We start from the raw sequence: 13724 nt of genomic DNA, 5'->3' as shown, positions 1-13724 counted from the left end.
CTCCCCCTTTATATTTCTCTCTTAAAATCCAATTGGCAAAAATCGATGTCCAGGTCAGACAGAAAGAATGTGGTGAGCGCTGGAGCTTGATAATAGCTTGGTTCTGTATGGCTGCAGATCTAGGACTGCCACAGCTAATTCAATCTCATGACTCCGGTGCTAATGCCCCTGTCGTTTTCAGGCATCCTTTTGGGGTAAAACGGGAACTGCAGACACATTAGAGAGAGCTGAGAGCCTCGTTCAGCCATAACTTGACGTGACACCTTGGCAGAAAGTGCAGAGACATACTCAGTGATATATACAAAACATTAAAATGCAAAACAACTACCACAGAGGACATTTTCCCCATCATTTAACATTCAGCTTGGAGGTATAACTTCATGATAAAATGAAATACCTGACTGCTCTGAATCTTAAGCAGATAATCTTGAGGATATTCCATACTTCATTCGATCCACTGAATCTCCACACAGTAGATTAGTATCGCCTATGTATATGACTTGTATACTGGCCAGACTGCTAATGATTACAACAAAATTCACCACATCATAAAATACGGAGTAGTGTATATGAGAATCAACAAAAACGAGTCAGTTTTCCCCGACTAGGTGTAATTGAATCTACATTGCTGACAGCATGAACATCAACCTTCAATTATTCTCGGCCCCCTGCCACAGGCAACCTGTACAAGATTTAATGACACTTGATGGAATCTAACGGCATGTGTGGTCTAGAAATCTTGATTTCTCTCATTAAGCTAACGATCCAGAGGGAGAGGAAGAAGGGTGCTGTGAGCTAATTTGTCAAGGAGTGGTCTTGGGTGAAGAAAGAAGGGATATAAGCTCGTTTCAGTGGCACCCAAGCTCATAATAATTCTGCCACTAATGCAAACAGATAATTGCTTTGTGAAAGACCATGAACCTCACATTAATCTCCTCTACATTTTTCCATTAACAGGTCTCTTTAGCTCAGCCTTTTTTCTGCTTTTTGCAGCTTTTTTTTAATGCAGGTCCTACTTTTTGTTTCTCTTGCACCATTATGTTTCTTCTTTATTCAACTTTTCTCTCTCATGTACAGAGTTGTGCTGGTGGAAAACATCCCAGAAGACATCTCCTTCTTAGAAAATGGTACATCCCACCTGCCCCTCTCAGCGGGGCTGTACAACTTACTGGACCAAGCTATCCGCGTTGTAGAGATAGTTTCCCCGCTGTGGCTCCTCAACTCCTCCGATTATGAGTCCAGTTTTCAGCCTGCTGCCAGACAGGTAAAACCGGAGCAAGCCCACAGAGACTTGGCTCCACAAAAGTTGTTGTGTTTATTTAAAATTTGTGTCGGTTTTACATTTCGCTGCTTCTCTGTCAGTGGTGGAAGAAGATCTTTTACCTAAGTAAAAGTACCAATACAACGATGTAAAAATACTCCATTACAAGTAAAATCCAACTTATGTAAAAGAACGCAAGTATTATCAGCAAAATGGCATTAAATTATCAAAAGTATAAGCACTTGTTTCTGAAGAAAAATGGCCCCTGTGAGTGATTTATTATTATACAAATTATATTATTGTATTGTTAATGATTCAACAACGTGTTTTCAGCATGTTACTGTTGTAGCTGGTTGAACTGTAGCTAGTTTATATACAGTTTGTACTGTAGTTTTGTCTTGTGGTCCCTCCAGTGGGTCAAGATAAATCTGAGGGGTCGAGAGATGATTAATGGGGAAGGAGTTCTGCTACACCAATTTGTACTCATGTTGTTCTTTAATCTTTGTTTTTTTGTGAGATATTGAATTGGTTTACCTCTTGAATAGTTATTTAAATGAAACCACCTGATAAGTTTAACCAAGAAACTGCTAGAGGGGCCCCAAGTAAACACAAAACTGCTGTTTTGTAAGGGGCCACAAACCAAAAAGAGGCCATTGGTATATCTTTAACAATGCATTATATTTTACAAGCTTATCATATGTTTTTTATGTAAAAGTGGAATCTAAGTAACTAGTAACTAAAGCTGGAGTAAAAAGTACAATATAAAATATAGTAGATGTAGAAGTATAAAGTAGCATACAATGGAAATATTCATGTCAAATACCTCAAAATTGTACTTGAGTACAGTACTTTTGTAAATGTACTTAGTTATCTTCCACCACTGATAATAATACATGTTAAGTGTGGCTTTAAAGTTGAATTTGTTGAAATAGCTGTACAGTTTCTTCACTATTTGATTTTATCCACATCCCCACATCATTAAGAGGACAACCACATCTGAGGTTTTTAATATATATATAAAGGTCATTCAAGAGGAGGTGGTTTTCTGCTTCAGTCTAGTAAAGTAAAAGTAGGCCAGATCAATTGTGACAGTATGGTAACAGCCACAAATGATCGCTAGAGTAGGAAATCAATAACCGTCCTCTCAGAATTGTAATTGCTGGAAAAATACTAGTCAGGACTGTTTTCAGGCTGCTTGAGGTGAGCTATTCATTTTGGATTTGAACTGGATGTGTGTTATTGACAGTTGCCTGAAGGGTTCGACCAGGCCACACACACACACACACACACACACACACACATACATAGGCCTGTTTTAAAAGATAGAGTATGTCAGGACTAATGAGAGCCTAGGGCTGTTGATTGGAAAATAAGAGTTCCTTCAGAGGCCTCAGGGCAGAGAAGCGCTAATGGCCTTTCAGCCTGCAGCAATCTTTCTGCAAACAGCTGACAAAAAAAACCCCACCTCATCTGGAGGGACGCTGGACCGGAAAATGTACCATAACGTAAAGGCAAAGCTTCAAGGTTTTAGGCATGTGCAGTACATGTCTGTTTGTGTGAATATCAGTTACATTTTGCTTACACAAAGAAACACAAAGATTATAATCACCCACATTGAACAGAATTGCTGTCACTTCCAATAACTTATTTTTAAGTGTGAAAACTTAATTCTGTCACCCAGAAGTTTAGCTGAAGTTGACTTTTTCTCACAGACAAAAAAGCCAATGTTAGCTACATCACCTCAAATCATAAGTATGGAAGGAATTCAGGAGACTTATTTAAGTTTCCTGAACATTGCTGTGAGCTGTCCTCTGATACATGTGGTTGCTCACAGCCATTAAATGGTGTATTTTGCTCAGACTTACCCCCCCCCCCCAATTTAATCAAATCCCTTTAATACATAGTCTCTAAGTTCAACCTGAGATAATATGACATCATCAGGGTTATTGTTACAGACTTTAGGAAGCTCCACCAGAGCCATAAAAGACTTTAGATAACAGGCTGAACGGTGCTCTCTGTGACGAGTAAACTGGACTTGATGTGTAAAATTTGTGGACTGCACCTTTAATCAAACTTATGTCATTTAAAAGTCAAATCTCAACATGTTATGAAACAACAAACTTCCCAATGCCAACAGAGTCTCCTCTGTTAGGTTTGCTGTAAAATGATACATACTGAGTGTACAAAACAGATGAAGTAGATAATATTCATCTTGTGGATATTATTATCCAAATTCACATCTCAGCTGTCTGAAAGCTTAGAAATCCTTCTCTAATGCTGTTTCTCTTGATCTACATCTCATCAGTTGTATGTTTAAGAGTAAGCAATGAATGATGGACCTCTTCAGAGTATTTCATGAAATATTTTGTATTTTAGGCTGTAAAAAACCTGAGAAAAGACCTTGAAACTGGAAAGTAGTCTTTGGATAAAGCAAAAGGTCGTGTTTCATCGCTGTACCTCCAAATAATCGGTGACATTTGCACATAAATAATGTCACTTGCTTGCAACAAATATGCAACATGTTTAGTGTTTAATACAACAGTGACTCAGTATACATAGTTTATGGGATTTATGTGTCGTTCTGAATATACAGCATGAGTATGAGTAGAAGGAGTCATCATAACTGAACAAACAAAGAAAAGTGTCACCTGAATGCAAAAGAGAAAACCCACAAATAAGAAATGAAAGATTGCAGTAGTTGGCTGCAGACGATCCCTGGGAAATGTGGCACAAAAAATAGCACATAAATGACTGCTGATTGTGCCACATTATTGAAGAAAATCTCAGAACTAAACAAGAATCTTGTCTGGATTTGCAAGGTGCATGGATTTAATGTGACAGCAGTGGTTTGTCGGTGTGTTTCTCTCAGGGCAGGGCTCTGCTGTCCAGGCTGCAGGGGCTGAAAGCTAAAGGAATCCAGCTGAAGATCTCCAGCGGGTTGATTGACTCGACTGAGCTCAACACGCTCGCCAGACACAGTCAGCTCTCACTCTCACTGTATTATACATTCTGTGTGTCTGTCTGTGTTCAAACATACTGCGGCTTAGCTCTGTCTGTTTAGTCTGTTGACTGTTCTCTCCCTCTTTGTCCGCTTCAGTTCTTTCAATCTCTTCATCATTCTCTTTGTGTTTCATTTTCTTGTTGATCCTCTTTCAGTCTGTTTTGATCTCTCTTAGTCTTTCTCCTTGTCTTGCATGCAACATCTTTTATTTCTATCTTTCTTTTTCCCTCTTGCTGTCTGTCTGTCTTCTTGATATGTGTCCCTGTTCTCTCACTCACTATTTCTAGATGCCGAGGTCCACTATGTGAACATGACAGCGCTCACCAAAGGTCACCTCCACTCCTCTTTCTGGGTGGTCGACAGGAGACACTTCTACATCGGCAGCGCCAGCATGGACTGGAGATCCCTGGCCACAGTATCAAAAATCCACCACACATCACACACAGAACCACACATACTCATACTTCACAATCATGCTCACACACATTTAAACATATGCATACTCATACACAAACAGAGGCTGTAGCTTGTAACTATTTAGTCCTCCTGTTATCATGTTGTATCCAGCTTTACAGGAGCTTTCATTACATAACAAGTCCTGTATCCCCTGGTTTAAAGTGCTTTAATAATGTTCTTATGGCTCAGGCTCAAAAATACAGCATTTTATTTGAAGCTTGCAGCCTTCGTATGCCAAAATGATGTCTCATTTGAACTACATCATCTGAAATCACCCAGTAACATGATCACAGGTTAAATTATTAGACTTTGTAGATTTAATTTATTACCATGGGCAACACATAAGTCATTTACTTTGAATAGTTACTCAAAATGTATGTTTACTGGTGCCTTGAGGGTTGCATTATTCAGATTTTTAGATATATTAGAAGATTCTGTCATACATTTGCTGGCACACACTACATATTCATACTTGCATATATGTATAAGTTATAACACATATGTACAGATAGTTAGATTGTACTTGTGCACAAGTGTCTTCTTCTTCAGAGATGGGGGACGTGAGTGGGTGAGGTTTGTTTTGGTAAGGGGTCATGCAAGGTGGGATGTCATCCAAAAATAGAAAGTGGTCATTCTTTCATCTCCTCCTTCAAAGCTGGGTACCTTGGATGGTTCATTAATGTGTGGACCCATTTGTTAAAGGGCCTCGTCTATCTTTAGACACTAAGAGATACAAGGGTCCTCGACTCATCGTCTTGAAAGATAAATTGCAAGGAGCTCAAGGTCTTCCACCCAAAACAACATATTTGGACACTTGTTTTTTTTATAAATATTAACATTAATTCTTAAATAATACCATTTATATGTGAAAACTTGGATTGTATTCTTTTATGAAATGCATTCTGATGTGTTTTGAGGGAGATAAAATGGGTTGTGACAAATACGACTTTAGTAGCTGGGATCTAAGCTTCATCAGGAATACTTAAGTCATGTAAACACTGCAGGGCAGGAAGAGAATGAGGGTGCGCAGTGAAGAGATACAGAAAAGGCAATTTAGAAGGTACAAGCTGAGAACCTGAAATTGAGAAGAGCCTCTTTGAAATGAAAATGCACCAGAGAGCAAAGAAAGAAAATTGAGAGCAGAGAAAACCACTGTAGTGTCTTCTTGTTCCCTGCTGTTGCCGTGACGATGGGTGATGACCTGTAATTGGATGAGACTAGCGGACAATGTGGCTTGACCAGGGAAAGGTGCATGCTTAGTGTGTGTGAATGTATAAATTACTGAAAAGGTAAAAAACAGGCTGGTTGAGATGACTTATTTCTGGTGTTGATGGTGAAAGTACTGACGATAATATTTAAGTTGATGTTAATGTTCTCCATGCTGATGATGAAGTAACGGAGGTCGTGTCAGTGACCCTGCTGCTGTGTGTTTGTTCTCCAGAGGAAGGAGCTGGGTGTGTTGGTGTACAACTGCAGCTGTTTGGCTCTGGACCTCCACAGGGTGTTCAGTCTCTACTGGGGGCTCCAGTATAAAGACTTCATTCCCTCCTTCTGGTCCAAGCGCCTGTTCGCCCTCTTCAACAAGGACGCACCGCTGGACCTCACCTTTAACAGCACCAAGGCTCAAGCCTACGTCTCTGTAAGTGACAGTTACTATCCTCTGTAGCGTTAGTTTGTACAGAACATCAGCCAATCATATGCTCTCATTATGTTGGTATTCCTGATGTATTTGTCACAGACAAGGGTAACATGCCAACCAATAATTTTGCAGGACAAACACAGTTATTTAGGCTTTTAGAAAGCAGCTACACTACAAACATTTCTCTAAGGAGTTGCTTAAAGGAATGTGATAATTAAAAACACGAGGCATCTGTAACAGGCTCTTATCAACCGTATGAGATAATAGCATTCAATTCCTTTCCATTACTTACGCTCAAAAGCATATTACATTAACAATAAGTGGTGGCTCTCATAATTCAATGTATTTTGTTGTTTTTTTTAAAGTGAGCTTCAGTCTTTGGTTCAATTTGCCAGTTTGGGACAAGTCTGTGTTTTAGTTGTGGGGAGCAAACAGACTTTTTTCACAACATTTTGACATCTTAAGTCAGGACAGGTGTAATTATTAACATTAATAACGGCTGCATTCCATTTAAATTTTCCCTGCATGATGCTCACTGGCATGGCTTAACTAAAGCTGTGTCCAAAATTGCTTGTTCACTCATAAATATCACTCTCAAGAATTATGACACTCAAATTATAGTCCACTATATCGTAAATAGGGAGTGACACACACATACACACACACACACACACACACACACAGGTGTTTAGAGTTATCCTGATTGATTTGACCTCAGGTCAAGTTGAGCAGAGCTTTGCTGGGATTTATGTGAGGTCACCAATGAGAATGATATAGGTATAATTTGTCCCACCTTAACAGGCACAGCACAGGGCTGAAGCTGCAGTCTGACTAAAATCTGCCAAAACTAGGGGGACAGGAAATAGTGTGGGTCAGATTGTAAACATAAACTGCAGGAGATAGCATGGCTAGTGGGCTAACAACAGCAAAAGTCCACAAAGTTCTAAATTATACAACATTTTATCATTTTTTAAAACATTTTGTTGTCATTATCCTCTGCACTTACTGCAGTCGAACAGCACCTCTTCTTCTCTGCTCATGTAGTTATAAAACAAGAATGTAAACAAACAGTATTTCCTGAATGAGAGGTCAGTCCCCCTCTCTCAAACCGGCTAGACATTTGGAGAGCACCGAGATTTTGTGAGTCAAAGTTCAACCAGTTTTAACTGTGGTGTGGCATTTTATGATCCGACTGCATCATAAGGAGATGTCAATTAAGCACAATCTGTACACACCCACACTGTCTTCAGAAGAGGTTTAATTAGGCAAAATAAATGAAAAGACCTGCGTAGGTGTGTAGGGTCTTTACAGGGAGCAGAGCCATTGTTAACGTTATCAGTTCCACCTGCGCTTTTCCTGCTACGACAAGTCAAACTGCAGTAAAAAGTCTATTATCAGCAACAATTACATACGCAGTACGCTGAACTTATCTATATTCAGGTTTTATAACAGGGGAGTCTAACTTTTTAAAAAGTAAAGCATCTCCAGTGGAGGTGACAGCTGGGTGGGAGAGTAAATTTTTCATATAAAGTGTCTCTGCAGGACATTGTGACTTTCAGCGTGATTGGCTTCCTGGAGATGGGTGATGGTGACGTCATCCTACCTGCAGCAGAAAACAGTTGATCTGGCGGAGCAAGATTAATATCAGCACAAAAAAAGCACGCACTCACAGTTAAAACTGAAACTTTGAGGCTTCTCAAATGACACACACACACACGTAAAACAAAGGAGGGCGATGAAATCCTAATAGTCATTTACAACAATGACAATAAGAGCTGAGTCGGCTGTTGTGATGATAACAGTGTTAACAATCATGATGGTAATTCTGCATATATTATAATTCCTTTCTGAGTTAACATCATTATGTTACTAAACATCTGTTTACACAACACTGAGCCCTCATTAATGTATTCTTCTTCAGAGATGACTATAAATGGTGTAATCTTCTCATCACACAACAACAACACTTCCTAATCGTTTGCTATGTTCCCTCCTCTGTTGACAGAGCTCCCCAGATGTTTTCATCCCCAAAGATCGTAGCAATGATCTGGAAGCCATTTCCAGGGTCATCCAGGAAGCCCGTCATTTCATATATATCTCCATCATCGATTACCTGCCCCTCCTCAGCAGCAGCGCTCACAGGTTAGCACATTTCCCGCTACGGGAGGGTCTTTCTTTGGTGTGATCTGACATGGGTTTATCATCAAAAGCTTGGATGCCTTGCTTCGATTCAACTCTTCGTACGTGTGTGTGGCCAACTGGCTGTGTGCCCACATTTGTGTGCATCTGTTTCTTTGCTAAGGTACTGGTCTCGTATCGATGGTCTTATCCGGGAGGCTCTGATCCTGAGGAAGGTGCGAGTCCGTCTGCTGATAAGTTGCTGGGAAAAGACTCATCCGCTTACTTTTAACTTCATCTGGTCCCTGAGGAGTCTGTGTATGGAGCCGGCCAACTGCTCACTGGAAGCTGTAAGTACAAGGCCACTGCGTACTATTTTCAGCTCTAAAGATACATTTTATCATTGCTCACCGCTCCATCGTGCGTATGTGTGTGTGTGTGTGTGTGTGTGTGTATACAGAAGTTCTTCAACCCCAGAGTGCAGCGGGATGGCAGTCTCCAGGGCATAAACCACAACAGGTTCATGGTGACAGACAGAGCCATTTATTTAGGTGAGCTCATCGACTGGACAGTGCACAATATGCTTCTGCTCACTTTCATGCAGATCTCATTTTCAATTGACTTAAAAGAACAGTTCAACATTTTTGGAAAATTTGCTTCCTTGAGATTAAAAGATCAAACCAAACTCTCAAGTATGGAGCTACAGCTTTGAGGAGAAAAGATAAAAGATAAAAGATATAAAGATAAAATATAAAGATGTAGAAAAAAGATTTTTTTTTTAAATTATGCCTGTCAACACCTCTAAAGTGCTTTTTTAAAATTAACATGATGTATCTCAATTGTTTCATCTGTAGACAAAGAGAGCTAGCCTGGCTCTATTCATAGCCTACCAGCAACTCTAAAGCTCACTAATTAATGCATTTTTTCTTGTTTGTTTACTCTGTGCACAAACAGTAATGTAACGACCATTTGTGGTTTTAGATGGGATTGCAACCATTTTCTGACCAACAGCAGTTCATCCATCTGCCCAGTATTCCGGGAAGTCGAGAGTAGTCACAGCCACGAAACCACAAATTGTCGTTTTTATGTCACAGAGTAAACAAACCAGAGACAAAGTGTTAATTAGTGAGCTTTAGAAGTGCTAATAACAGAAGATGAAGAGTGCTCAGGGTAGCTGTTTCTCCCTGCTTCCAGTATTTATGTAAAGCTAGGCTAATTGCTTCTTGGCTCCAACTATGTGCTTAATGCAGATATGAACGTGGTATCAATCTAATCTAAGAAAGCCAATAAGCGTATTTAACAAAATGTTGAACAATTCCTTTAAAATTTTATCTTTCCTGGAAGTTGGACTGATACCACATGGCGTTGTGATAAAATTCTGCGTGTTATTTGGTCATCTGTGTTTTTGTCATGTTTGTTGCTGCTACAAGGTATTTCTGGCATAAAACTGGTCACTTATTTGTTTCTTCTTCTGTGTTCTAACAGGGAACCTTGATTGGGTTGGGAATGAGTTTGCCTTTAACGCAGGAGCAGGCCTGGTAATCAGTCAGCCGGAGGGCATCGAGGACAGGAACTCAACGGTGGTGGAGCAGCTACGGGCTGCGTTTGACAGGGACTGGTTTTCACGTTACACCCGCTCCCTGCAGACCAATAAGATTCCTGTCTGCAACAAGCACCAGATCAACAGGCTGGTGACAGTCAAAACAAGCCACCTTGACAATGGAGCAGTGCCTATCAGGACAGTCCAGCACGATAACGGACCTGCACCGATGAGAAACAGTCACAAAGATGACGGGCAGACATCAGTCAAAACAAGGCACCATGATGACAGACTTGAAAAAATTAATCGCCAAGGAATGACCAATGGACTGGTGCCAATTATAGACAGTTACCAAGAGAGGGGACACGTCAAAGTGAGTCACGATGACAACAGACAGGTACAAATCAAAGGTAATTATTATGACAATCCAATGGAGTCACCCAGTCAGTCGGTGGAGAGCAGCGGCAGCAGAGAGATCTCCAACGGCTCCCTGTGACCACAAAGCATGAAGGGTTTCTTTTCACTGAATGATGTTTGGAGAACTGCTCTCTTCCAGTGACAATGGACTTAAATCACTGGATCTTTGTAGCATTTTATTGCTATTATTTTGTAGAAAAGAAAAAACTTTAAAGATTTAAGTAATATCTGGTTTGCAGGACTTTATAAAGTATGCGGAAGAACTCAGGAAGGAATATGAATGCTCTTCTGCAGTTTGGCACTTTTGACGGATTCTTGAAGAACAACACCAAAATATTTTGGTTTGGAAGACATACTTAGAAAAAATAACAACTCCAACAACCTTGCTACTTATTTAATCTTTTTATCTGTCCTTGTTATGATTCCTCAAGCAAAGGAAACAGATGAAATCTTATTGATTGCATAAATATTGTATGTCACCTAAGCTGTTTTATGGTAGTCACAACTTACACACTTTTAAAAGGGAGAATGACACCTGCATGTCTTTGCAGAGATGGGAGGCAATGCAACATGTGTAGCTACACCAGCTACATGTAGCTATAAAGCTACACTCCAGAGTAGCTAAAGATTTTCCACAGAACTGTATTAACAGTACATGTTGTGAATTTCTTACTGCTTCTGTACTCAGATTGTTAGTGGGCCTCATGTAAATAGTTTTGTGCATCTTCAGCAGTATTCTGAGTGAGTTACTTTGCATTCAAATAATATTTAAAACCGCAAACGTAACAACCAGCAACTTCAAATTTTCATCCCAGACCAAATCAGAAACCATCAGTTTAATAGCTAACATTTTTTCAAATGACCTTAATAGAAACAGACAACCCCATATGGCCAAGTAATTTATTTAACTGTCACTAGACACAAAGAGACAAACATAATTCATGTTTTTCTTTTGAAATATGTCAAGTTTTTAAAAGCATTTAGAATTTACATTCACCAGATCCCACTAATGGATTTTTAAACATTTCAGTGGAAGAGCCAAAAGAGTGATTTCATTTACATTGACAGAAAGTCTTGCTGGGCTTTGAGTGGATTGATCAAATCATGTTCAAATACCGCAAGCACTAAACACTGTACAGAGAGCGGTTACATAATCCAGGACTTGATACGTCACATATCTCTATATCAAAATGTTTTATTTCATTGCAGTCATAATTGAATGAGATGATGTATTTACTCTACTTTTTATTACATGACATCAAGAGACCTGTGACCTAGAAATTTCAATAAGTCGCCATCATTGAAAAACTACAGCCTTCATTACTTAAGTCAAAGGCAGGTACAATATTTTTTTCCCTGGTGTGAAAGGGGATATTGATCCGAGAGGGTGTTAATAGATAATCATTCCAGTTCCCATATACAAATCCAAGGGAAAGAAAAGGAATTGATGGGATATCTGTAGCATCCTTCCAAATGCAATGTTGTGACTTATTGAACAAATACTGAGGGAGCAGTAAGATGAAGGGGCCAGAGGGTCTCTGCAGTCAGCCTAATCAATACAATGAATTTTTAACAGAGCTTGACAGTTGCAATTGCTGCAGTTTAACCTCAAGGACATGGTGGCCTGTAATGTCATGCCTGTGACTGAATATATATTGCCTTTAACATGTGGAGGGAGACATAAAAATACATGATTGTTAGTTAAAAAAACTAGTAATTTACCCTTGACTGAAAGCTTGTAGTGACTTTCATTTGCATTTTGAATGATTGCATGTCAGTTTAAGACCTTTGCACACTCTTTTGCTACGAGGGCAACTTTTATCAACAATGTAGGAACGTGTTTTAACTTCCAAAGCCATTAATCAAGGAGAAATTTCCAGAGGGAGCAAACAACTTGCAGGGTGTCGTGGTCAGTGTGTTAATGTGAAAGTTGAACAGGCGTAATCAGTGTTTTATCTGAACTAATTTAGCAGCATGAACATTTGAATCATTTAATTCTGCGGATAAACTGGAGCTAGGGTTATCAGGATGCAGAGTACGTTCTGATTTAATCAGAAAGAATCAGGCACTCGTTTTGGTAAAATATCCCGTGATTTTTGGCAGATAACACTAGTAGTCTGTGTGTTTGTGGCTGCTCTGTTTGTGCTACGGGTCAAATATAAACCACTACACAGACTCACATCTGTCATAACATGTTTGTTATGATTATAGACATGCAGCCAAACCACTGATCCCAATGGATCAAACATTTGTCAGTCAAAACTGCACCATTTAACAACTGTAGACTGGTCATGGTGGATAAATTGTGCCATCTAGTGGATGCCATGAGAAAGAACTTTTTTTCTCACTTATCTGCTGCAATATGATTTAATCATTTTTTAAATCAGCCTTGATCAAGTATATGATTTTGTTCATAACCACAGTTTATATGTCAGTTCATATAAAATATTTAAAAGGCAGCGACATGGGAATGTAGGTGAGTTTCCTGAACTGAAATGATGTTGATGGCTGCTGTTTCTTGATATGAAGAGATCAGAAGGTTATTCGTTCATTGAAAAGCAACACATACTGTAATCACAGTATAGTACAGAATCATGTTACAGAAGTTAAGATACAGTATTAAAAAAATAACCTATAAAAATAATGGTTACAACAATAAAGTACTGTAAATGTCAAAGTTAACATGTTTAACTCTAACATGTAAAAACTTTACCTTGTTTCTGTACGTGTGCCCTAACATTAACACTCTCACAACCATTAATTCATCCAGAAAACTAACAAACAAACTGACAAACACTAACACTTATATAAATCAACCACAGTCCGTTGTTTCTTACGTATGTAGTACTGTTACTCCATGCTGAGTGTGTAGAACTTGAAGAGTATTATCTCAATAATTATGTCCACTTTTTTCTTGTAAAGCCCTTTGTCACTACGCTACATAGCTGGTAATCTGACAGTCAGATTTACCAGTTTACGCTGCTATTATCTATGATTGTCACAAGGGGGGCAGGATTTCTGCTGTTGTACCCTTAATGTCTTTCTGTACAATACTTGTTTACTTGTTTTCAAACTATTTTAATCATGAAAAACAAGAAAAATTACTATTTTACAGTTAACAGGGACCAGGACTATACCTTTAACAGAATATTTTCAATAGTGACTTATTGTAGCTCTGTAAACAGAGAACACAGATGCCACGGTTTCAAATCAGCAACAGTTTACAATCTGCTACATGCAAATTACAAAATTCCAGCAAGAAAAAAAGAAAAAGGTTATTGTATCACCTGTT

At 39.1% G+C, this 13724-nt stretch overlaps 1 protein-coding gene across 1 annotated transcript in view; it reads left to right on the top strand.

The window, feature by feature from the left end:
- LOC121911878 (inactive phospholipase D5-like) overlaps nt 1-12920 on the top strand; it is a 50967-nt gene extending 38047 nt beyond the window's left edge. The window contains exons 3-10 of the mRNA XM_042433800.1: nt 1078-1264; nt 4131-4239; nt 4550-4677; nt 6160-6357; nt 8363-8499; nt 8660-8825; nt 8936-9026; nt 9961-12920. Of these exons, the coding sequence (XP_042289734.1) occupies nt 1078-1264; nt 4131-4239; nt 4550-4677; nt 6160-6357; nt 8363-8499; nt 8660-8825; nt 8936-9026; nt 9961-10511 (1567 nt within the window). The 3' untranslated portion in view covers nt 10512-12920. The remainder of the gene's footprint in view (nt 1-1077; nt 1265-4130; nt 4240-4549; nt 4678-6159; nt 6358-8362; nt 8500-8659; nt 8826-8935; nt 9027-9960) is intronic.
- Nucleotides 12921-13724: the final 804 nt, after the last annotated feature.

This window comes from Thunnus maccoyii, chromosome 14 (assembly GCF_910596095.1).
Source record: "Thunnus maccoyii chromosome 14, fThuMac1.1, whole genome shotgun sequence".
Classification (NCBI taxonomy): Eukaryota; Metazoa; Chordata; class Actinopteri; order Scombriformes; family Scombridae; genus Thunnus; species Thunnus maccoyii.
This window is presented reverse-complemented; position numbering and strand designations above follow the sequence as displayed.